Source organism: Pundamilia nyererei, unplaced genomic scaffold (genome assembly GCF_000239375.1).
Source record: "Pundamilia nyererei isolate P.nyererei 1_Seehausen unplaced genomic scaffold, PunNye1.0 scaffold00001, whole genome shotgun sequence".
Lineage (NCBI taxonomy): Eukaryota > Metazoa > Chordata > Actinopteri > Cichliformes > Cichlidae > Pundamilia > Pundamilia nyererei.
The window spans coordinates 4343426-4369715 of NW_005187402.1; the positions used below are offsets into that span (position 1 = coordinate 4343426).

Sequence of the window (26290 nt, forward strand, 5' to 3'; positions counted from 1 at the left end):
AACTGTCTGCAGCCTATAAAAAGTATCTGAACACATATGACACAGGATGTGAGAGATGGATCCAGTCCTTGTAGTAAAACATTAGGTAGTTATGGCAGAACTTAATATCTTACTTTGTGGTAAAGCACGGTGGAGGCTCTGTCACGATACAGATTTAAGGCCCAGAACCTGGTTGCTGTTGCTCAGATTGGGAGGTTGGTGGTTCGATCCCTGGCTCCCCCAGTTTGCATGCCAAAGATACTAACACTGAGTTGAACTCCGATGCACCCATCGGAGTATGAATGCGTATGAATGACAGTTAGAAAGCACTGAAAGTATAGATAACAGTGCTTGTGTCATGGGTGAATAGGGATGGGTACCGGTGTCCGGTGCGTTCTGACATAAACAGTAGTAACCAGACCGAAAAGCAGCGCACATTTCGGTGCTTTATTTCAGTGCTTTTTTTTCCTGAGCTGTGATACACTTCTAGCCAATCATTTTACGTTTCCCAGGATAGTAGGCGGGGCCAGGTACGTACGTTCAGTTAGAGCAGAGCTACAGATTAAAAATGTCCAAGGCGAAGCGGTCAAAAGTCTGGCTGTACTTCACAGCAAAAGATGCAAACTCAGCAGCAACAAGTGCTTTAAGCTGATACTGTGATACTGTCAAAGGAGGTAACACCAAGAATCCGATGAAACACCTGGCGACGCATAGCGTTTTTTTAAAAGCCGAGAAATGATAGCTTGCTGCGAGACCTCACACCGTGCACGTCGGGTGGGTTGCCAGTTATCGGACCCGGAGCAACATCCCCCAAAAACCCGAAGAGGAGCGTCCTGGCCCCTAGCCCTGCCAGTGTAGCAGAAATGATGAGGATATTGATGCAGCAGCAGCCGTTCTTCTCTGCGTGAGTAGCTTAATGTTGTTCGTGTGTAATTTACGTTGAGTAGGCTAACCACGTTATTACATTAATGCATGTAAGGTGAACTAGCAAACATCATCATAGCTACATGCGGCTGTCTTCTTGTTTGATGGCAGATACGGCCAAAAAGGCTAAAATGACCAAAGAAAAAGTGGGAAACAGTTAAACATAAGAGGTTTTTGGACAAAGTTTGTGTTTTTTCCATTGTTTAAGCACTGCTTCCAGCCAAGAGTGATGCCATAAATGCCCTATAGCTGCAGAAAAGGCTAACATTGTTATCTTTTTACAAAAAACAAAAACAAAAATAAACAGCTGAACATGAGAGGTTTTTGGACAAAGTTTGTGTTCTCCATTCTTTAAGCACCGGTTTGAGCACCGTTTAAGCACCGGCACCGTTTCAAAAGTACCGGTTTGGCACCGGTATCGGATAAAACCTAAACGATACCCATCCCTATGGGTGAATATGTTGTATACAGCGCTTTGAGTACTCCAGGAGAGTAGAAAAGCGCTATAAGAATGAGTCTATTTACCAACCACATTTCAATAAATCTCCCTGTAAATCCAGTGATCATAAAAATGTATCCACAACCCCGCTAATGCAACATTTGCATCATTAAATGATTCGCAATTTGAATGCTGTTTTCTTTTTTTAACACCACCTCAGGTCATGGCATAGAGATTCTTTGGTGTGTAATTTGCAACCAGTTTGGTTCAGGAGGTATGGAGGTGGGGCAGGTGGTGGTGGGGTGTCCCTGTCCTGGAATAGCTCCGGGACTGGAATGTTCTGGGGAATGTGTAGCGCGAAGGTTTGATTGGCTCGGGAGGAGAAGCGTGTCGGTCTGCGTATGTGTTGTCAGAAGGTTATGGAATCTGCGCAGAGAGTCGGTGAGGAGAGATCCGTCGTTACCGTTTGGTAACAGCCTCGCTCTGGTCACCAGGCTGACAGCTGACTACGTTGGTGGCTTAGCCCTGCCTGTCTGCACCTTGTTGTTGTGGCTTCGGTCACCTTTCCCCACGGCCTGTGTGGGTATGCGTGTGTGTCACACCACTGATCGCTTACCAGGCTTTGTGAAATCCGATCTGCCTCGTCCATCTCAGACCAGCAGAGCACAGACAAGCAGGCCATTAGGCCCCTCTGCTCTGCAGGTTAACCTTTGAACTCCAGTCCCCCGTTTGACCAGAATGGACTGAGAGGCCGTGTGGGGTCAGCATTTTGCTAGGTCATCACAGGCTATCAGCAGCTATCTGCGCATCTGCCAATAAGCACCGACTTCTCAAGGTCTACAAACATTACTGACTTGCATAGAGGCCGGTGCAAACAGGCTTTCAGGTGGTTGCAAACACACACTGATGCACACATACCTAATCTAGAAATATACTGCAGTGAAGCAGAGCTGCACAGAGAGGCTGACAGGAGTGTTTAAGAGAGGGCATCAGGCTCTCACGCTGGAAGCGATGGCCCTGCAGGATTCCTGTGTGAACCCTGGGTTCCTGCTCTCGCTCCCTGCCCGGCAAACCCAAATCTCTGCCACAACATCCCAGACAGGAGGACTACTCCCACTGCTGTGTTTGCTCAGCTGCGCTGGCTTTGTATCAGTGTATCGAACCCTCTTGTTTCTGCTCCCTGGGTGTTTTCTCCCTCTTCTTCTGTTTGGTTTTTTTTCTTCCAACTGTTTGTGGCCTTTTTTTTGTTCTCTGTTTGTCTTTCACAGCGTGCATCTGACGTTTTTCACAAGATTGACGGCAGGTCACGAGGTGGAGGTGAGGCAGCTACCTGCGGAAGTCTCATGTCTCCTGCCACATAGTGTCACGTTGGTGTCAACATGCACAGCAGTCACGTAAACCACCTCTCTGCTTTGGACTGCGATCGCTCTGACTCGCTGCAAAAGAGGCCAGATCTGTTAATCTGGTTAGCGGGCACAAACATAAACAACTTAACAACCTTTTTCTTCTTCCTTTTACAGCCTGGCTCATAAATACAAGTTAAGCTGATTTTGATTCGTCAGCATGGATACAGCATCACTTAAAACCACACAAATTAAAGTCCATATCGTGTGCGTCTAACCTGCAAAGATGCGTAATCGCTTGCGTCGTGGCGGCGGGCCCAGCCCAGACACCCCCGCGCACTCGTCCTCGTCGTCGCAGTCGCCACTCTCAAATTCCTCCTCCCCCTCTTCGCTCCACCCGTTCGCTCCTGCTCCACGAGACCGGGCTCTCCAGCGCTTCTCAGACACCGTCACAATCTGCAGCAACTGTGGGACAAACAGGAAGCGGTTAAAGGTAATCATGTGAAAAAAATGCACCCTCAGCCTCTCCGTGAGTCACTCTGCGGCTGCGGAGTGGGCCTGCGCACATTAAAAGTTTAACAAAGCTGTGAAAATAAATAAGGGGTGTCTCTTGATCTGAGTGTGTAGCATGTGATTATAACAGGGTGAGGGGAATTCCAGGGAAAAAGGAAAAAAGTTGGCGAGATCTAAAAAAGGTTGGTATTTACCAAACGTGTATGACAATCACCAGGCAGGAAAAACAGTTTTGTTATCGGTGCCAGTTTTGTTATTTTTGTCCAAACGTGATTCATTCAAAGGGCTGCGGCTTTTGCTCCATGTAATTTGCCGGTCGAAAAAGAAACTGGGGTAAGCAGACTGGTGTGATTGTGTTGTTACTGGCAAACATCATTGTCTTGAGTGGTTGTCTCAGGGCAACAAGGATAACACCACATAACACACTCCACCCGAGTGGACATCAAGGCCCCCCCCTCCCCCGGCAACTAAAAATACACAGCTAGATGTGAGATTAGGAGAAATGATGTTTGCAATATTTTTGGAGCATTTTAGCTTGAAAAGAAGATAAAATCCAGCAGATGGATCAATACGACATCAAAGCAAGATGGTAAAAGACAAACATGCACCACAAGCTCGAGTAAGTGTGCGACAGAAATGTGATTTTCAGCATAGCCTTTATCCAGTTTGGCCTCTGGGCTGGAAAAGCAGTGGCTGTGTGACTTAGACAATTTACACAAGCTCATAATGAGTTCTGCAACACATTCCTTAACTTCTTCTTCCTTTGTTTGGGAGAAATGTGGGAAACTCATCAACTCATAAATCATATAAAAAAAAATACCCTGGAGCTGTTAAGCTATTTCAATAACGATGTTTAAATTCCAGTCGACCTAGTATAATAAAAATACATCAAGTTTTACACGTTTAATAACTTAAACTGAATGAAACATCCTTGAAAAACCTCATTCAGTTCCCATCTTACATTCGTGCGTGAAAAAAAAATGCGTGTGAGAGCTTGGAGACAACGTACACGGTCGCACTCTGACCATCGTTCAGGCTTCATGACATCACACGTGATTGAGAGCCTCGCCAGAGGAACAGATGTGCTAAATTCCAGCCGCCTGCCCTCTCTGGCAGCGTCCTCTCATCTCGCCGCTCAAGCTCCTCCTTGTTTGTTTTTTATTGATTTCCTTCCTATCTGTGTACGTCAGCATGCATATTTTGCTGTTGTTTCTAGTTGTCTTTGGGAGAAAATTGGGTTCATATGGGCCTCGTCTCAGGTCAGCTGGGCCCAGACTCGTGTGTGTGAGTTTGTGCGCGCGCGATAGAGCGGAGGTATAAAAAGCCCAAGCTAATCACAGAATTACGTCAGTCGGAAGATAAACAACCCTTTTCCCTTCGGCTCCATATACAAGCCAGTCAATCTGGCTTTTACAAGTGACATAAACTCTAAATTTTGGAGCGGGAACACACATTACCCTGTTCCCAGCACAGCCAACCAACAAACCTCCATTCATTTAGCAACATTGAGGCCATACACTGATGATGACCACAACATTTTTAAAAGCCTGGTCACTTGGACCGAGGGACGGACAAACAGTAACTCACAGACATCGGATCCACAGGAATATTTTAGCTTCTTTTTGAGGCTGTGCAGCGAAGCACCACCTGCTGACAAAGCTGAGCTCTCATGAAAACACCCCGTTATCTTCCACAAGTACACTCTCCACATCGTGAATGGAACTTTAATGTACTGAACTGTGTTAAAGAGACATATGTGTTTGCCTGCAGAGCCCTCCACAGATTTACCGAGCTGGGCCCGAAATTCCTTCTAACGACTTGTATCCTGGCAACTTGTCCAGACTCAGGCACGGGAGGGGCAAACCTTGTTAAAAGGCAAACAGACACTTGTAAAGCAGGGAGAGAATGAGGTGGCTCGGGGTATTTTAGAGCAAAACCTAAAAAAAGGAATGAGGAGAGGAGGGAAAACCACTGATGTCAACAGCCGTGTTTGGAGTTTACTGCCATGAGCAGATCTTCACCTTCCAGTATACATACAAACTCGCATAAACAGACACTCTGACGTCTGCTTTACTACTGACGGTAGATGACACAGGGCTAAGTGTTTACAGTCGTGCAGGATCTGCAGCTTGGTGGGGCTAATGTGTCGGCAGGCTAATATCCTCACAATAACAGTGCTGACACACCGATGTTTGTCAGGTTTCATGTTTACCATCTTAGTTTGGCATGTCAGCTAATGTCACAATCAATTTGTTTAAAAGAATAAATGTTTTGGGTGAATGACCGAATTGAATCACTTAAAAGCTCTTAGTCAGCTGCGAGCAAACATGCGGGATATATTCAGTCACTGAATGAGTAATTCAGTTCATTATCCTAACACGGAGGTAGCTGGGAGTTAACGCTATACAATCAATGGCCTGCTTCCTCAAACAGAAAACCACACAAAAGCAAACACGCACCTTCAAGTTTAATGTTGTGAAAAAGTCAGACGATCCCACCGATCTCTTAGATGAAATGGTCAACTTTACAGCAGAATTTAAAATGTTTACAGCCTGCTATAAAGAATAAATATTTTTGTCTTGTACCCAGTTTTCTCCTTCGTAAAGATACATTTAGTCATTTTTTGAAGTTTATTCAATGGAAAAAAATGTGGGACTCATAAATATACATTGATTAGTGTGTAATTATTATCTTCCAACAAACTGATGAAGTCTCATAGACTGCAGGGCGCCGCCATGTTGCCCTGCCATCTTGAATGCCATGGCTGAGATGGATATCACCGTTCCCCCAACCTCGTTTTATGTTTGTGGCAGGAGAACGACCAACTTATAGATGCTTGCACTCAGTGGAGGCAAGTTTTTAATTCATGCCTGGACCTTCAGACTCAGACATGGTGTGTTATAATCTGAAATGGGTCCCCTTCACCAATCAAGCAAAAATGCGAACGAAAGAGACAACAAACAACTTAATAAAATGTCATCCTCGTCTTCAAGCATTAAGCCCCGAACTGAAGTTAGAGCTCTAACACACCAGTATCCAACAATCCACAACAAAGAAATTCAGGCCAGTGGCTGCTATTGGACGAGTAATAAATATAATGAAAAACATGTAAACATGCTAGCTGGATATATGCAAAGCAACACATGTAAAAATTTTAAAACACAAAATCAATAGCAGTTTAAACCTGGTGTGTCATCTGGTGGGTGTGACCCATCTAGTGCGCGCCTACACCACCAGCAACCGCCGCTGCTTGTGGATCAATGAAAAGCTGACCTGAGTCTGTAAGTCCCTTCCTGCTAGTACATAGTGTCTTTGTAGCGCCACACATCAACAGAGCACCCTTTGGACTCAGGCGGAGCTACAGGGGGATTGGAGGAGATCTGACCCCTGGCAGTGGTGCGTGAACATGGCCTCATGGCCGCGAACCAGATCCCCAGCTATGGGTAGTTAGCACCACTGCCTTGTGGTTGTGTCGGGAGTGACAAAGACCAAAATCCAGAATGGAGTCTCAAAGTTGGTTGGATGACTTTCTTGTCACTGTCAGGAAGCTCCTGCATCCTCCCGCCGTTCCAAATATATCCTGGCACTGGATCCAGAAGTCCCCCTCACTTTAACCCAAATCACACACACACAAGTCACAACTTCCAGCAAAAAGTCATCGTCCTCATGGCAACCGATGGATTACACTGTAAAATGTGCGGTGCAGCTGCAGCATGAAAACTGAGGGAACATCGTACATTTGTTTGCTGAACACACGATAAATGTACATTTTGAACCTTGAAACAATAAGGCATTTATGATTCACCTCAGCTTCAGAGCTCTGATCAGTTCAGAGAACACCGTTATTTTTCTGAGGAATTATTTTAATTAAAACAATTCTCTGGATTTTGAACAGAAAAAAGTGCTGTGCACATCACAACGATTGACATTCTAGGATTAATTGTTTTGTCTTAAACCACTGTATTGGATAAATCAATATTTAGCCCTGGTCATGGAGCACAATTAAAATGTCAAAGAAATAACAATTCATTCTGATGAAGACATGAATGCTGTTATTGTCATTGTACAGCTAGAGGGCACCACAAAAGTCACTGTGGATTAAATATTTAGAGACCACAAATATGCCAGCCGACCAAGTAAGTCTAGAAATATTTTGCCGAGCACGAGAAACCTGCCAGTGACACCAGAGGCAGTTTACAGGAATAGTTCTCACGGGTATTACTGCTAACCTTCATGACAGTTTGATAACTGTTAAGATAAAGTAGTAGACAAACCAACTAACCGACCAACATGTTGATTAAAATCTAGTTTCATGCACACATTTGAGTGAAGAGCATATGAGCTGTACATGGAGAACGCATGAAAACGGTTTTGGAGAATTAAAAAAAGAAACTGTATATGCAGGCATGGCACTGACCCTTCTCCACAGCGGTACAGAGGGGAGGATGACAGGGCAGTAGCTCTGTGGCAGGGCGCTGTGGATTCTGCCCACTGGCTGCCTGCCTCTGCTGCGGCTGCGGTAGCATGTAGGGGTGGGGTGGATGTTTGTATCGAAAGTGACGCTGCGCTTTTGGCATGGCAAAGCCGCTGCGTGATACGCCAAGAGCATCCAGATTTACCACAAGAGGAGAAACCTCAAGCAGCTCTGAACTGGAATCTTCTGCAATTATAAAAAAAGAGAAAAGAAAAACCAAAGCAAGAGGAAGCAGGGAGGAAGCAAATAAAAGGGACTTTTTTTTTCGAGAAATGTTCGGCATGTTTTCCATTACGAGAGGAAATCTCTCGCTCTCCTCTTCTCTGTTTCGCGAGTAGCATCGGGAGCTGGCTCCCACAGACAGCTGGACACAGGGAACATGTAATCAGCTCGACCATAGGCATCCCGCACGCCACAGGGTTCACCTCCCTTTAACACAAAAGTGCAAGTCACACCAAGGAAACATGGGCTCAAAGGCTGCACACAAAGCCCAAACATGTGGCAGATTGCTCAATGCAGGCCAGCCCAGACAGAGACACAGAAACCACAAGTCTGTCACTGCCTCCCACACATGACATGAACTCCACACAGGGTCACTGCTCGACACGACAGCTGCAGCTGAGCCTCAGAGCCTCTGGCTGACCTCCGCTGATAGAAATCAACCTGCGCTCGCTGATCATCAGCTGTGGTCTGCTCGAGCTGGCACCGAGATCTTGGATCACATTTTCCCATAAGTCACAGAAATTTTCAGAATGTAGGAAGAGCCTGGTTGAATGGGTGATAGTCAAAAATGGAGAGGATGAGTAAAAAAGGAAAAGTGCATGGAATTTTTTTTATCAGTATCTGTGATTGGGATCTGGGCCTGTGTTATGTCCTCCTCTACATGCACAGGACTTGTCTGGACATGCTGCTATGTGACTCGGCCCAGATGGAATCTGTAGGACTGAATGTTTCTATCAGTTCTTCAACACATTTACATCACGCCTGCAAATCTAATCTACAGAATTCAAGGATTTGGTTTCCAAACAGACTACCTCCCATAAGTTAAAAAAAGAAAGTTCCTCAGTGTTTAATTGTTCTGACCTGAAGGAAATCAGTGACACAGTGATGAAATTAGCTGACCTGATTTAAGGGGTTTCATTCCTGCTTTTTTAAAGTAGCTTTGCATGACTCACAATTAAAAATAATCCTTATTTACCTGATACCTGTGTGAAACAAACAGTTTTAGCTCCTCTCCCTTTGTGGGAGCTTTTTGCTCCACAGACTCTGTCGTCCTCCTCCACCTTACAAAGCTTTTCAGTGTCTGATGAGCTGCAGGAAAAGTATTTCATCAATAAGCAGCGCTGGTAGAAGGCTAAGTTCACAGGAATGAGGACGTGCTGGGTACTGAAGCAGGGGTTTTCCTGGAATAAAACAGACCTATAATTAACAAATAATAAAAATGGTCACAAATGCAGTAGTGTGCAAAAGTCTTGAGCCACTCCTCATGTGATGTAATTCTCATCCAGGCTTTCTAGTTGTTCCTTTGGACACTGGCAGCTTTATTTCACACATTTTCAGTCCAGTCCTTGTGTAACAGGGTCATAAATCACATTGTTATAATTACACAAAATGTGTTCTAAACCCCCAAACTGCTCCTTTTATACCTGACTTTTAGGACCTCCAAGCCTGTAGTTGTGTTCATTATCAGTTAGAGCCCCTCCTCATTCTTTTCTTCTTCTTCTTCTTTGGTGCAATACTATAAATACAGTGTACCCCTTTTGCCTCCCCCCTTTTTCTACAATTCCCCTGTGGGAGAGGTGGGTGTCATCTCTTTCCAACACCTTAAAAACACACATAATTCATATTTAGCCACCCTGATGTTTCTGATTGCGATGTTAGTTCAGTTATTGTCATTGTTAAGCCTGTTTTTGTAAGATGTTATAAGTGTGTAGTATGTGTGTATCTTAAATGTGTTTTAGGCGCCATAAATGCTAGCATGAATATATACTCCTTGCTAGCTTGGGAGCTGTGGTGGGTTGAGCTAACCCTCTTCCCCACTGTTTGTATTTGGTCTAGGAGCTGGAGTGGGCAAATTAATTACTTGGAGGTCTTTCTTTCTTTTACCTTTTTATATCAGGTATGTCGGATTTCATGTTGTTGTTTTTGTTTTATCTTATGTCAAATATGTTACGTGTAAATGCATATTTTATGTTTAATGTAAAAATAAATGCCACCCCTTTTTCTACAATTCCCCTGTGGGAGAGGAGCTGGAGTGGGCAAATTAATTACTTGGAGGTCTTTCTTTCTTTTACCTTTTTATATCAGACACAACGCAGAATCACACCGGTTACACTTGCACCTAACCAGGACTTTTCTGTTTAGCTGCTTAACAGTGACCTATAAATCATTCAAGCATGAAAAATGTCAACCTAACTCCAGGGATGAAGAAGTCCGGTATGCACATATAGAAGACAATTTACAAATAACTCATTTTAAATTGAATCTTTAGGCACTTTGTTACTAGTGGCCTGTCACAAAAATAAATAATGCGTTCCCATTTCTTTACAAAGATTTAAAAAATCACGCAGTTTGACAGACAAAGTGGCACGAACCAAAAAAGGCGATTCCCAAAGAGCCATTTATTGTAAATGTACATGCATATCTCAGCACGGTGTGCAGTGTATCCGTAAAGACTATGAGGAAAAAGAACAAGTGGAGTACAAAAGAAGTGACAGGCCTAAAAAACAAGTACAGCAGATGAACAGTATCTGAGACTCATGTCTTTAAGAAACAGGAAAAAAAATCAGGAAGGACCTGTGAGAGGGCTGTGGTGGGGCGTGGTCTGCGGTGCCGTGCAGACGCACCTGCACGGCATCCGCAATCACGCCCGCCGTGTTAAAACACGGGGACTCAGGGGTTGGTGGGGGGTTGTGGTGGTGTGATGCAAATATTAAATAAAGATGGCTCAAAACATGGATCTGTGGTCCCGTCGTGCCTTAATTCCACCACAAGGGCCTAAAGACACCGAATGAAACACTATCAGCCATGGATTGGCCTCCCCAGATCCCAGACCTCAGCATTATTGAAGCAGTGTGGGATCATTTTGACAGAGGATGGAACAAACGGCTGAAACATCCAAAGAACAGATTTGAATGTCCTTTAAGAAGCCTGGAGAACTGATCACAGAGCTACATAAGAAAGTTGAGGCTGTGTTAAAGAATAAAGGTGGTCACGTGAAGCTCATTCAAACTTCACAAACTCTGTTTTTTATGCTGCATGTTTTGATAAATCATTCAACCTCGCATTTCTCTAGCAAGATAGAAAGAAATGAGTGGTGGCTCGAGACCTTTGCACGGCCCTGTATTTTCCACACAATGCTGCTGATTTGTCTTTGAAGACCAAAACATCTTTGGTACATGTCACAACCCTTTGATGTGGAGTCTGACTCACACACATGCTCCAAACTGATGCTGATGTTGCCCCATGTCTGCTGAGTGTGTGAGTTGGAAAATATTTGCTAAAATATTACCCACAATTCTCCTCAGGTTGGAAACAATTGTTTTGATGGACATGTGGAATGCTTTCAAGCAGTCTGGCCACATGTTCTAAACTTTCCCATCTTTATTTAGAAGTGAAACCAACCTCAGAGTGAACCTCAAGTGTCGGTAATAACCCCTTCTTCCACTGCACAAAGCTACAAAAACGGATGTTTGCATCATGGCTTTGTTTCTCTGACTAACCTGAAGTTCTGTTTACAGCCTGTCTAATTGTCAGATTGTATGCATGTGTTAGCCTCTCAGCCTCCTTCTAAGCGATGCTTGCCATAGAAGTGGCTTGAGGAGTATAATTCTGTTATAACTAACAGAAATAGTGTCCTGAACTAAGAAAATCAGACCCAGATTACAAGACATTTCTCCTGTACCTTCCAGGCCCTGGTTAAAAATAGTTTGCGACACTCTGGTATTGATATCAGAGCGCCTCTAGCACAAAAAAGGTACAGCACACTTTTAAAGCAAGCGTGCAGGTCATTGTGTCGGACAAAGCCTTTCCATCGCGCACTGTTTTTCTTGATAAACGAAGGAAATGGACTTTCCTTGCATTTAATGTGCACATGTCCCGTGAGCTGCTGTGTTTCTGTCACGCTGGCAGATATCCCTGTTCGGAGCTCGTAGCCTGGGGAGAAACGGCATGAGAGTGGAAATAAATGAGGCACATCATGGGAGAGTAGAGACAGATAGACAGACAGATGGAGGAATGACAGGAGGCACTTTCCACAGAGTGAGTCATGGATAGCTCCTCAGCGGGGCGGAGCGGCGTTTGGGTCAGCGCAGCCTGCCTCGCATTCCCACCCGCTCTCCTCGAGTCGTTACTCAACTTTTATTGAATGTGAAATGTAAAGAGAGGAGGAGGAGGAGGACCAGCGCTGTCTCATTCTCCTCTGTTTCTTCTCCCCTCACCCTCCTGTCTTTCCCTATCTGTCCACGCTCGAGCGTGTCACGCAACAGGAGCTCAGCCTCAGACGGTTAATGCAGACAAAATTAATTTCCTGATGTTCATTCCAGTCGGACACAGAACACGCAGGAGGAAAAAAAAAGAAGCGGCTCTCCGGTCCGGCATGAAACTGGGAGTGTTTGTGCTCCACCTTAGCCCGTAACTCTATTTCCAGACCTCTCAGTTTGGACTGAATCCTGAACGCATGTTTAGATGATGTTGCAGAGGGAGCTTAAACTGTTGGTGTTTAAGAATAGAAGAATGTTGTTTTCCAACACGCTGGGCTCAGATCGAGGCGGCGCATGAACGCAGGGGGTTAACTCCCTTTAGTATTAAATATATCTGGTATGACAGCAATTTTCAATCTTTTTTTGAGGGTAACCAAATGAAAATATCGACTTATGTCTGTGAATGTGCCTGATTGTCTCTGTGGGGTTTAATAGTTTAAAAAGTCTCATTCCTGCTCAGGCTGCTGGTTGCTAAATCTGATTACACCCCGTCAGACAATCTCTTTTTGTCCACTGCCCATCTGCTTTACACGTTATCGCAGTGCTTTCCAGAGTCATGTGTTGCTCAGAAATCCTCCATTTCAACATCAGCAGACTGTCACTGCATGTTCCATGATCACACCTAGTGGGAATCGGTGGATGATCACTGGGGCAAGTGGGTAAGAAAGAGTGGAGGAGCTATGCTTGTGTGTGAGCGGCAATCAGCTGATGTGCTGTAGGCTTAGCTTAGCTTCTAGCCTAAGCACATAGAGAACTGAAGGTGCTGGAAAGAATGAAAGAGAAACGTAAAAACCGCTAACCACAGAGATAAATAGGGGTCTTGCGATATGAGAAGACGGGGAGCATGAGAGGGGATGATAAAATTTGGGAGTGCTGACATTTTGACGGGTCTAGAGAGGAGCCTCAACTGAGCTGTAACCACCCACTCCGCCCTGAGCACTGCTGTCCCAAACAAAAGGCGCAGGATGAACGGGGAGGTCTATGACCCTCGCGGATAAGACCCTATGATGACCTAGCAGAAACAGGAAACAGGAAGTGTGACCCGTGACCTCTACGGGGAGGTATCCTGTTACACAGCAACATATGACTGTGCCCAGCGACAGAGAGTGTGAGAACGCAGCAGGAAGACTCAGCTGTCCGATTCCCTGACAGTTCAACGAAAAGTCAAGAATCAGCAAAGAAAAGTTAGCACGAAAAAGACAAACAAACAAACAAACAAACAAACAAACAAGCAAGCAAGCCCTCAGCTCAGAGTCACAGGTAAAAAATAGGAAAATACCCCTCACCGGTGTTCCTGCTCAGCAAGGCGAGTGCCCGCCTTGTGCTGCGGGGTTTTTATAAGCCGGCTGTGTGATAATTACACCCACTGGGGTGGTAGGAGTGTGGGAGCGAAGGGGGTGGCATGGGCCTCAGGATTGATTGAGGGTTTGGGGAGGGGGCAAAGATGGAGGGAGAGGTGGAGGTATGGAGGTAAGGAGGAACGGGTGGCAGTGGTAGAAAGGATGGTTGGGACTCATTAGCAGGCAGACTAATTGGGAGGAAAAGGCCCCTCACATGCTCTGTCTGACCTCACAGTCAGCAGGGGAGAAAGCCTGGGGTGGGAGAATGGTGTGTGAGTGTGTGTGTAATCTGTTGGTTGGATTTGTCAAGTTAAGGATCCACAACTGCTCAAATCCTAAACTTACCATGAATTCCTAAGTCTCCGGAAAACGAAAGGATAACACGCATGTACGGTGCGCTAACAGGGGTACACAAACGCCCTGCAGCCCCTTCAGAGGTTTACACCAGGTGTCACACATCATTTAAAGCACCCCTCGTGGGCTCGTACCCGCTCACAAATATTAGCATCCCCTCTTTCCTCTCTGCTGTACATGAAAAAAAAGAAAATAAAAAAAGACGAGGAGGGCGAGAGGACAAAGCCCTGAGGGGATACATAAAAAAAAACAAAAACCCCACTTCAAAACCCTCTCAGTCAATAACATCAAACAGAAGTCAGTCTCTTTGACTGGAGTACGTGTAATGACTAGGTTAGCAAGTTTACAAAACAGCAGGCCTAGTAGACACCCATAGTGTGCATTAGTCCTAAGTTAAAGGCCACTGCACACATCTCTACAGTAGTATTCAGTAAAGGGTTTCTTATTTATATATTCCTGCTATATGAGCTTCGACGTGTCCGTAATTAATTACTACCACTGTGCACAGTGACTCCGGACGAGTGTTTCTGTGAGTTATGATATTAAAGAGTGCATTCTGCGCGAACATACACTAGGTGTCAAGCGCACGCCGCCCAGGCTCTGGTGGCTCGGAGGAAGTGAGACTGCGTGATGGAATTTGTGGCGCTTGGGATCTGGTTTATTTTCCACCCTGGATTCCTGTCCTACCTGCAGGATTTTCCCAGGTTCTGGCTTCAATTAGTCTGGGAAGCTGCGAGCAGAAGAGAGGTGGGTGTGGGGAAGAGGGGGGGGGATAGAAGGTGGGGGCTGGAGGAGCGAAGGGCGACAGCGCTGCAGTCTGTCACACACAACTCAGCACAGCTGGGGAGATGGAAAGAAGTGAAACGAACAGGGAGGGATAGAGACGGATGGAAGTAAAAGCTAAAATGTTCAAATAGCTGAAAATGAAAGCTTTGGCTGGCAACGCGAAGAAGTTATTTTTCAAATTACAGAGCAATTATAACAGTGTCAGATCAAACAGCTGTGTTTTAATGAAACCGACTCATAAAAGATGCATTCCAAATTTAAGCTCTCCAAAGAGTGTCGTGTAGCCAGAAAAGGGGGGCTGTCAGAAGAATCCCAGGAGGTCTGACCCTCCAAATGGCAAACTCATCTGACAAATGAAACGCTCTGTAATCAAAGACCAATCACATAATTGCTCTATTTTGCCACTAGCTCAACCATCTCCTGCCAGATTAGTTGTTCAGAGGAGAAACTTGATACTCTGGGAAGTTAAACAGATGTTCAGAAAAAACAACAAAAAAAACAAACTAATCCCCCCAGAACAAGAACACATCATCAATATAATATGTTCTAATTTAGGAGCGCTAACGCCCCTACGTCCCCTGCGCGCAAGAACTTCACGAAAAACGAAAGTGTTAATGCGGAGTCACGTTCACACAGTCCACTTCTCAGCAAGAAAACCAGGAAGAATCGCCAGTCTGGCATCAAAAGAATATCTCAAACCTGACGTCAGAGCCGGGGAGAGAGCGAGCTCGAGCACTCTCGTCTTTATCAGCTCATATTGCATATACAGACAGGACCTCACACGGGAATTTGTTACACACAGTGTTTGCATGCACAAAAATGTCCGTGGCTCCTCACAGTCCCGCACTGTTTAAAGATTCCAAGTCGGGAAGCAATAACTGAAGGAGAAAGCCATTTCTCCTCATCCATTTATACTGTGCGGCTCACTTTAAACTTGGCTACGGCTCAGTCATGACATCAACTGGTTCAGGCGTGAGAAAACGCTGTTTTATAAGCTGAGGCGACCGGCTCTGAATTTTTTCCTCTTCTTATTATGTTTAGTTTAGCCTCACAGAGGCACAAAGGCAAGGGGTCCCCTGCCAAACTGTCTCTGTATCTGCTGATACTCTGATCAACACTGACAACGTGAGAAATGACACATTTCCGCCGCATAGTTGCATTTCACGGGGCCATCGTCACGGAGCACTTAAGAGTCGAGGAATGAAACATCAGAGGGATTAAAGTTGGAAGGAAGTCGATTTTTTGAGGGGTCCCGCGTTCCCTCTCGCTCTTGGAGAGTGTATATTTTACGACACAGTCTTACATACTATGGTCTGGGACCGATTCACTGTTTGAAAGTGGGTCAGTAAGACCTGGAAGAACCGCTGATCATGTTCGCTGCTCCAGCCAAAAGGAGAATAATGTTCATTCAAATGGAAAATGTGCACAGGAGAAAAAGAGCCTTATAGGATTTGCAGAGGACTGTATGCAAGCGACCCCTGTCCAGCATGCAGAGCTGAATGCATATCCAGGACTTACATGTGCACATTCATCTGAGCACGATCGTCTGTGAATACTGCAGGTTTTAATCAACATGGCACTCCGCTGTTTGCCTTCCTGGACCATTACGCAACATTACTATCTCACCGTTGGCCTGTCCTCATACACTTTGCATATAAACAGGGCAGATGAAAGTAATTATCTATGAGCCATGGCCCCACTCTTTCATATCACATGGTTAATTAGTTGCTTTTAGCCCTGCATCATCTGGAACTGTCGGTCTTTCAACTGGCGGGGAGGCGGAGACCTTGTAAAACTGCTTTTAACTGAACAACATCACTTTCTCCAGTGCCCTCGGTGGTTGTTTACAATATGCAAGCGGAGAGCAGGACCATGAAATGCGGTGTATACTCAATAAACATTTAGCAGGATTAGAAAGTATGTTTAGGGCTGTGCCTCTCTGTTGAAGAGCGACTTGATCCTTCCCTGTTGGCAGGTATCCTTTCAAACATATTAGCATTGTAGCTCTGGGTATGGTCATGCTGCCAAGTCACTTGGTACACAACTTGGTTTCAGATTTGAAATTTGGCAAATTGTTATTCTTGGCTTCCCAAAGGAAGGATCCCACTGAGTCTGGCAACTGTTTTTAATTAGCAGGTAAAAGTATGTATGCATTCATGTGTTTCGTTAGGTATGTCGAAGGACTTTGACGATCCCCTTCTTTTTCTTCTAGCTCAACCAGGGGGTTAACATTTGTGGCTGGGAGTAAAGTCTGGCCCCTAATGGACGGACAATTCTATGCAGTCTGTGAAAACTTGAATACATTGCAAGTAGCAGCCAGGCATTGCTAATCATTGATCATTAACTGATAATCAGCAAGTGTGAGCAGTTTGGTTTTTGCAGTTTCCTGGTCTGAAGCGTTCAGATATGTGGACGGTCCAGCAAATTCACCCCTGAACAAGTCTGGCCTGTTTGGAAGGGTTGCCAGGAGAAAGCCTCCTCTCTCCAAAAAGAGCATGACAGCATGGTTTATATTTGCAAAGCTCCATCTGAACAAAACACAGGACTTCTGGAACAATGTTGTTTGGACACACGAGACCAAAGTGCAGATGTTTGACCGTAGTGCACAGCGCCATGTTTGGAGAAAAGCGAACAGAGCACATCTCTTACCAACTGTCAAGAACAGTGGTGGAGGGGTCAGAGTTTGTGCTGGGTTTGCAGCCACAGTATTCTAGAAATTAAGCCCATTATTAACATCACTCTACCAGTTTATTGGTTGAGCTCCCATACTAACATGCCACCCCCCCCACAGTGGCAATAATAAACATTAGATCTATTACCATGTTAACAACAACGTCAGGTAAATGGACATTGTGCAGATTAGCAGTTTTATTGTGTCTCAGAGCTCCAACTAAAGCAAAAGTAATTTTATTTTTATGAAAACTAATTAGTTTCATATGTTTTGATAAGAGATGTTACAAGAAAATTACAAATTACTATCAAGATAAACTCGGTGAGTCATCTTCCCCTAAAATTCCAATACTTTAAACTTCTCAGTGGGCTGATTTACAGCAGGACTGTTGCAGCAGATTGCACAACATTACAAGGTGTTCCTGTCATTTTGCACGCCCAAGTATAATGGTGATAGGATTACACTAATATTTTTAAAACCAATTTCTGCAACAAAAGGGGGGAGGGAAAGCATGGCTGTGAGCCATGAACAGTTTTACTGCACATGAAATATGCAATCAAGTGCAGTCATTCTTTTGTCAGATGTTAATCCAGGCCATTGAAGTTAAGATCTGAAGGGAAGGGGAGCCGAAGCAGAAACACGCTTGACTCTGCTGCACGGTCATCAGATATGAGACTAAAAGCTCCCTTGCGAATGGTCAATCTGCATAAATATTAACCGATTGTGTAAACAGAAGAAAAACCCCATAAATGTCCACATGTTTGCCACATCATCAGTGCAACATGGGAGCCAATTAGAAATGGAAATTAGGTTACTGAGAACATATGACTTGACTGAGTTCATGCTTCCAAGGGATTGTCTCAATATCTATAACACAATGAGCTCAGTCATTTCACTAAACTGCATTTTCTTGCAAAATCTCATCAAAAGCCTATCAGGACCTCGATCCACATGGTAAACAGTCTGCACTGCAGCAGCTCTGCTTGTAATCATATGGCTACAATTGTTTATCTGTGCCGATGCAGGAAGTTTTGAAAGGCTTATTACATTAAAGGGTATGTCCTGTGTTTTTAAGCTTACAAGATAATTCAGATTTATTACAGCTTGGCTTTTATTTTGGTCATTTTGGCTCTCACTCCTACTTATAATAATAGTGTACAAAATTCCTCCAAAGAAGGCTGAAAGGGCAAAAAATGCACAGTCAGGTGATCACACTGATTTTACACTGGTCTCTGCACTTAGGGATTATTATTGACATTTTATGCTTTCTTTGCGTTTTAGCACCAAATAAAATGGTTAAACAGTTTTTCTTTTCCCAGTGAATGTCAGGAACTTTCTCTGGTGAGTCCAACGTCTTCACAGCTCACAGAAAAGATGGCCAAAGCTATAAAAAAAATAAGACCCACATTTTTAGGAATGAGCGTTTAAACTGCCCAACGTATGTAGAGCCAGGATGAATCAGGTATGGTGGCGTTTGAAGGCAGCAGGAGGCGTCTGACACATATGAATGAAGTAATACTGTGGAAGTAAATGATAGAATTAGTTTCAACCCACAGCCCTCTCAATTTTGTTTTTTCTTGAGGCTCTCTGGTTGTCAGCGGGGAGTGCAGAAGGGTCCGGAGCTACTTCTTAGATCTCCCAGGTTCCCTTTTAAACAGGGGAATCCACCTTGACAGGGCTACAACATCCTAAAGCTCAAACAGACTCGTGTTAACATGCACACATATGTGTGTATGCATGCGGGAGGGGGCGAGGGGTAGTCAGCTAGAAGTGTTGACAGCTACAAGTGCAACCACCAAGAATCAGGAAGTGCCGGCAGATCCGTGGGCTGATACGTGAGTTCGATCCTGCATCTCTGAACAAAGCCAGCCTGCCCCGACCGTGGTTTACATGCCAGCGGAAGTGGTGGGAAAAAAACAAGGGCTTCGGCCTTGATGACAGCTGGGCCTTTTGTGGATGGAGGACACGCATCCTTTCATATTCTGGCTGCCATGCGGGAGAATTTGTGTCCAGGAAGAGCTTTTTTTAAAAACAGTTTCCAGTCACAAGTGTTTTGCTGTGTTTTAAAAGGGCAAAGTAGTAAACAAAACATCCTCATTTAAAATCTTTACTTGGCTTGTGCTGACCCCCACAGGAGCTGCAGAGCAGGGCCTCCAGCAGCTTGGGAATCAGTGTCCAAGTGTGAGCCAAGAAGCAGAGCTAATGGGAGAGTGGACTATCCCACCTCTGCAGAGCCGGAGCTATAACCACGAAGGAAATAAAAGAGCACAGCTCACCTGGTTGATGTGTTTGAGTTTGTCTATGATCTGGCTGATGACCGGCTCAGGCGGCTTGTTGCTCCTGGACTCGGAGCTGGGGTGCAGTCGTTTTAGGCCGGGCCCAGGATATCTGAAAGGACGGGAAGAAAATGCTTAAATAAGCCTTATGTTTATGAAACTGAAGAGCTTCAGTGACTTCAGGCTAAGCTACCTTTGTGGAAGACACAAACAGGGATTTTATCACCATCTAGTGTTGATAAGAGGAATCTCAGGTCTTCTGGATTTTAGTTTCCTGAGCTAAAAAACTAATTTGTCAATGAGCTCTGACCAAAGAACCAACTTTTCCCTCAATGGAGAAGCTACAGCTACAAAACCAGAGGCAGGTTGATATTTATCCAAGATCTGCTGTTTAAAGACAGCTTAATGCTGTTAATGTAGTTATAAAGGCTGCAATTCATCACTCATCACATGCTAACTCTGAACATCTGCCTTTAAGAGGCAGGCTGTTACATTACCACCTTCTTTGACATTTTTAAGTGTTTCAAGGGTGCTGACAACATCCCCAAAGATCTTGAACTATCATGTAAAGTTTGGCTGCTGATTAATTTCATGCACATTATCTGCTCAGTTAGTAGCTTTTTAATCATCTGAAGTTAATGAGAGAACATTAGCAGAGATGTATTTTTGCCCTGCTTTAGCTGTGAGGGTATATTTAGGTAGAAGCAGCACACGGGCAGGCTCTTACATGCATAAATGTACGACTGAGGAAGTGCTGCTCTGTTTACACTTGTGTACACTATGAAGAGGAGGAGCTGGGATGTCTGAAAGGTAGATTTCTTCACAGCTGTTCTTTCATGTTGAGACTTTCCTGCAGGTGTGTTTTTTTTTTCACTTCTGACAGTCCCAAGGGTTTAACCCCTTCCTCACCGCACGCTCGGAAGGATGAGACCGGCTAATTCTGCTTGACTGAGACGAGCACGTTTAGGTGAACCTGAATCAGACATCTCTCTCAGTGGATGTCACGCTGCAGCTTAAATGTCGTCTGCCGTGTTGTTGTAAATGTTTGAAAAGATGAAGGACGAACTATTTTAGAGGAAGTAGATTAGCGAGAGCGAAAAAGGGGCCTTGAAAAAAGAATCTGTGCACATGTGTGTGTTTGTGTGTAAAGTATGAGGTCATCCTTTGTTCTCTCTCTTTTAAACAGCCCTGTGTGCACACTCCCCCAACACACACTCACACACACACTCACACACACCTATGAGCTGCCGTCTCTTTTCATCAGTCTTTCATTCTCCTCCAAGTCAGACTTTTCATTAAACTCAAATTACATTTCCCCAGTTATTTATTCTTCTTATTATCCATGATCTCATCCCTTCTTCGCTGCTAATTATCACATGAATAATGGAAAAACGTGTGATCACTTAAGCAGAGGAAAAGAGGAAATATGGTTAAGAGGAGGGAGGATTAGGACGGGGAGATTTTGAGTGACGATAAGAAGCCGAGGCAGGTTAGTGTTTCACATGATAAGTGCCTGTCAGATAATTTTACCACAATATAATTTAGCGTGTCTCACCGTTAAACCGTTTTTCACCGCCGATAGTCTCAGTTGTCGACTCTCGGCTCGTTATCCAATCCTGCTTGTGTTATTGTTCGCTGCCAGCAGAGCTGATCACATCGCCTCATGCTTGCGATAACTTAATCTAATGTAACACCAATTACCACGCTGCCATTGGGTCCAGTGTGAGGCTGCCATCTCTCGCAGCAAAATAACCCGCAGAAGTAGAAGAACACACATTCACACACACACGTTTATACAAACACCTTTTTCTGTGCCTAAGAATCTTGTCTAACACACACAAACACAGACACACACGTGATTATTAACACTGTTCCTTTGTTTTAATGTCGCACTGAGAAAACACAAAATTCAGAGTTCATACAAACAGCTGTGATGGAGCAGCGGGTGGGTGAACTTAAGTCTCATTAAAGTGGGCGCATTATGCTCTATACTTTTATTTTTGGAGCGCTGCATGATTCTAACTTCAACATAATCCTCATTATTCTTTAATCCTCAATCCTTCCCTTTCCTTTAAACTAAATTAAGCCAGATTTCTTCCAACTGGCTGACCCCTTGTAAATGTCAAGTTTGAACAGCAGGTGGGCGGAGTTGCTTACTTTACATCATCAGTAGCTCCGCTCTTCTGTACTAATGTATCATTAAAATGGTGGTAAAAACTGACACAATTATGCACTCGTTTTATTCATCCTAGCTGCCGTAGCAACAGTACAACGCAGCAGGTTTCAAAAAGCGGTGCACGACCGGCAGAAAGTGCTGCTAGCGACAGTCTGACGTTAACTTTGTCATACGGTGCCGTTCACATGGCAGGTACAAACGTTCTTAAAGCCTTAGCTTTTATTGTACATATGCTGAAATCATTGAACCACTGACCATTTGTAATATGAGCATCCACCTCAGTAACAGCATATTCACATGGGAGACTCTAAGGGAGAGGATAATGGTTCTCTTTTAATGGCTCCTTGAAACGACTTATCTCGATTCTTGGCCAGTCTGCACTGGTCCAGGTTGAACTTTCTCAGAAATTGTTGATGGATTGCCGTAAAATTTGGTTTTGCTACCCTACATGCAAAGACGAAACATGACACTGACTATGAAGCTCGCGTTGCCTTAACTTTAAACCATGAGGTTAATGTTTGAGGGTGGGGTGAAATTGTTCTAGCTGACGGAGGTACTAAATCATTTGCTTTAAATCAACTGTGACTGAAAAAACATATATACAGATATGCATTATTGTGTATGATGTCTTTGGGGCCACAGTAATTCTTACATGTACCACATCACATCAGCTGTCATGAATTCAGTTGAGTCTGTCAGAGTGTGACAAACCATTTCTGCTTTTTATTGACCCAGTTTGGCATTTCTTCCTTGTAAAGAAAAGTTGGGGACTCTGATTACACAATTAGATTAAATCTGCTGAGGGAATTCACGTTTTCCTCAGAAAGAATGGAAATACCTTTGGTGATGCTTCAACTTTCTTCACCTCTTTAAGTAGAACCAGTTTTTAAAAATAAATTTGATACAAGCTTAAAACTCTGAACTTTCCCATTAGGCTCTGTTATTCTTTAAGTGTCTATATATCTAAATAGCATTGCCGCTGGCAGAGTGTTAGCATAAAGAGTCGTATCTGACTCAACTCAAGGCCTCACAAGACATTTAGCATAGCATGTGCTGTAGGCTCTCAGACAACTATAATTTAACACAATGCTAAAGGATGACAGTGGGCACGGAGCATGTGGCAGCCACTGAGGCTGAAAACAGAGTTGAAGCCCCAAAAACTGCAGTTCCTTTAGTGGCCACTTGAATCCGGCTCCCATCCATGTGGATTTAGGCTTACAGTTGGGCTGTGACCTAGAACTCGACTCCACCTATCTGTGTTATACTGCTGGTGCCTGTTGCAGCAAGTTTCTGTGCTTCACGGGTGCAGCTTGCTAGCTAAGCTGGCTAGGGACAGCTAACTCGCTAACTTAGCACTCTATCTTTATGTCCTTTCTCCTGTTTTCATCTCACTCTACCTCCTTCACTACATCCATGAATCTTCTCTGAGGTCTTCTTCTTTTCCTCCTGTCTGGAAGCTCCATCCTCAACACCTTTTCTCCAGTATATCCCTTCTCTGCACATGTTCAAACCTTCCCAGCTTGATAGTCTCATTTCTACTGCTGTCCATTCTGGTCACTCCCATCTCCAAACCATACATTGCATCAGGTCTCACTACCACCTTGTAAACCTTAACTTTCAGTCTTGCTGCTATCCTTCTGGACCACATTTGCTTATTTCTGGCTGCAAAAATCAACATGGCAGCAGCTGAAACTCTTTAAATATGATATCTTCTGACCTCCTCTCAGACTCCATCGTCACAATCCCCAAAATGAAACATTCACGGTCGACACCGAATCTTATCTTTGAATCAATTATCACGCACACATGAATTTACACTGTCAGTAGATCCAAAAGAGGAATGTTTTGAGTTGATACGGCGTTACGTTTTTATCACAGTTAGCACGGTAACACTCTTTGATGTGGTGAAAAGTGTTCCTCCTCTGATCTGGCTTCCAGGTGTGATGGTAAACAGAGCCCGATAACAGGCGCCTCATTTAGCTCCACAGATCACTCCTCAAGTATCAGAGACATTCAGCACCCGACCCCTCCAGTGCTTATCCTCCCCACCTACCCGGTCTAAATTTATCTGCATGAGACAATGCACTGAATGAATGCCACATTTGGCTCTGAAGAAGGTCCTATCTCAGGAGATAATGGAAGATGATCCAGAACAAATCTCGAAGTGAAAATGCACCAGAGTGAATCTGCAGACATATGCCCTCGCAGGTGACATGGAGAATTGCTTGCCGCGAGACACTGTAATCTCTCCATCATTTTGTCTCCTGTTCCTGCCTCCCCTGCACCTTCCTGTCGCACTGCTTGGTCCAGCTTGTAATCATCCCCTCAGGACAGCTCTGCCCCCTTGCCAGCCTGATATCTCCTCCTCAGACTCGGGTTCTTTTTTTTTATATCTTTGTGCAAGAAGTACTGAACTTATTCTCCTTCATCCTTGGGAACAAGACTTAAAACATCCCCCAGTGCTTTTATACTAGAATTTGTGCATCTACACTGATTTAATTCCACACATGATTTAAAAGCCTAAAAATCCTATGATATCTGTAACTATGTGAGCCAAATTGAAATCGGGGCCAGCTGACGGTGCAGGCGGAAAGAGCGCTGAGAGTTGTGATGTGTGAAGCCAAAGGACAGGGGTGAAATGAAATATTGTGGAAACCGAATGCTGTTCTGCGGGGTGCACAGGAGACGCTGGATGAAGGAGGAGAGAGCGATCGAAACGGCAATTAACTAAGCGAGAAGAAGGTGACAGTGTTCCTGACATTAATAACATCCCATAGAGCCAAAGTCAAGATTTACACTCGCACTCAGTGGGTGAGACGGTGGGAGTGGGGGGGCCTTGTGGGAAGCTCATCAGCTCTGGGAAAACTTGCCCTTCAGTTCACCTACACTCCTAGATGTGAAGCTAGAGGGCTGGGAATTCAAGAATGGGAGCAAAGTGTTTGCATAAGCGATCATTTAGAGAGAGCCAATAAACTGTGAAGTGCTGATTCGCAGTCTGCAAACAAAAACCAGACCCCCGCCTTACCTGTCTGTCATCTCCTGCCCGTTCCAGCAGAGGGAGTGGTTCACTGGAGCAGGCTCGCGGCTGCATAAGGCCTCCCCGAGACCACTATAAAAGGAGCTGAAGCCTCTCAGGCTGGTTATGAAGTCCCTGAAACACAAAGGCAAAGAATACAAACGTCAGTTAACACCATTGTTAGTGAGCGGAGAAGAAAACAGCAGGAAAAGCGAAAGGAGGCAGGGAAAGTGCAAGAGAGGGAATTCAGCTTGATAGCAGCGAAAGCAACTCGATTAGATCCCCCTGGAGAAGGAGAGAATAAAAGAGGCCAAAATGAGCAGTGTCTCTATTCCTAATTGACATTAATCTGGCCATTGTGCTGCTGAGGCCAGCAGCCCCCGCTGGGCGTCATTACACTGTTCATTTAAGCCTGTTACTGCATCAGAAGTGCTAAAAAAAAAATACTCAAGCGGAGAGAGACCGAGCCAAAGCATCGCGCGCAAGCAGGAGCGGACCTGTCGACAGCGTCAGGGGCAATATTTGTCTGTCAGGGAAAAATATTGCCCCCATGGCACCCTGGAGAGACAGAGAATCGCTTCATCATAGGAAGAGGTCTCGTCCTGGCGCCCGATTTCCTCACCTGCGGAGGTCTGCCAATGTCTCGTCGGGGTCCGAGGATGACGGCTGAGCCCCACGGGCTGCGGCGGCCGGAGGCTGGGACGGAGGGGATCCGACAGAGCGAGAGGCCCGCTGAGGAGTTTGTCCGCACATCCCGCTCACCTGCCCAAGAGAGAGAGGAGATTAGAAAGGAAGATCTCACTTCTCCCCAGAACCTCTTCATCACCACTTATGTGGCACCGTATCCACTTCCTGCTCCTAAAAGCCTCTTCATTCAAGCAGCGGTGACACTGCAGACGGTACGAGCCTGTCAGTACCAAACTGCCGGCCTTACTCAGCTGAGCGCCTCTGCAAATTGTCATCTGTTTGGAATTGTTTATTTTTGGGAGGGATGAAAGCACCGGGATTTGCATAACAAACAAGTCATTGTATCCTCTGCCAGCCATGTTCGAATTTGTAATCATAACACTCCAAAAAAAAAAAAAAAACCCTCCAGCCTCTCATTTTGCTGCTTCTTTCCTGTATAAATGCCATTGTGTTTCACACGAGAGACAACATAACAATAATAAATAAGGAGTCCTTCTCTGTCTCTCAGAGATAACGGACCTGGCACATTCTTTTCAGGTGCAATAAAAATGCAAATGGCTGTTAATGTTTAGCTTGTGGTTTAATGATTTGCCGGTGGTTTAATTTCCCTGGGGAATACTGGCCGGGCTTAATTCTGCCATGTAATGTTAACAGCTAATTGTGCCCAGCTCCCCTTTAAGTGAAAAGGCTGGCATCACTGCCGCTGAATACTGATGGGATCCGATAGAGCAGCGACGGACATCTTCATCTGGAGCTAACCGAGGCCACATAACACACACACACACACACACACACACACACACACACACACACACACACACACACACACAC

At 44.8% G+C, this 26290-nt stretch overlaps 1 protein-coding gene across 3 annotated transcripts in view; it reads right to left on the reverse strand.

Annotated features, from left to right (window-relative positions):
• Positions 1 to 26290, reverse strand: part of gpc3 (glypican 3) — a 127632-nt gene that overhangs the window by 14608 nt on the left and 86734 nt on the right. For 2 of the 3 annotated variants that reach the window (XM_005719482.2, XM_005719480.2), the window contains 4 exons: positions 25395 to 25534; positions 24782 to 24907; positions 19581 to 19692; positions 2964 to 3150 (listed from right to left, as the gene is read on the reverse strand). In XM_005719482.2, coding sequence (XP_005719539.1) covers positions 2964 to 3150; positions 19581 to 19692; positions 24782 to 24907; positions 25395 to 25534 — 565 coding nt within the window. Of the gene's footprint in view, positions 1 to 2578; positions 2779 to 2963; positions 3151 to 19580; positions 19693 to 24781; positions 24908 to 25394; positions 25535 to 26290 lie in introns of those variants that run through there. The other variant, XM_005719481.2, reaches the window with a different exon arrangement.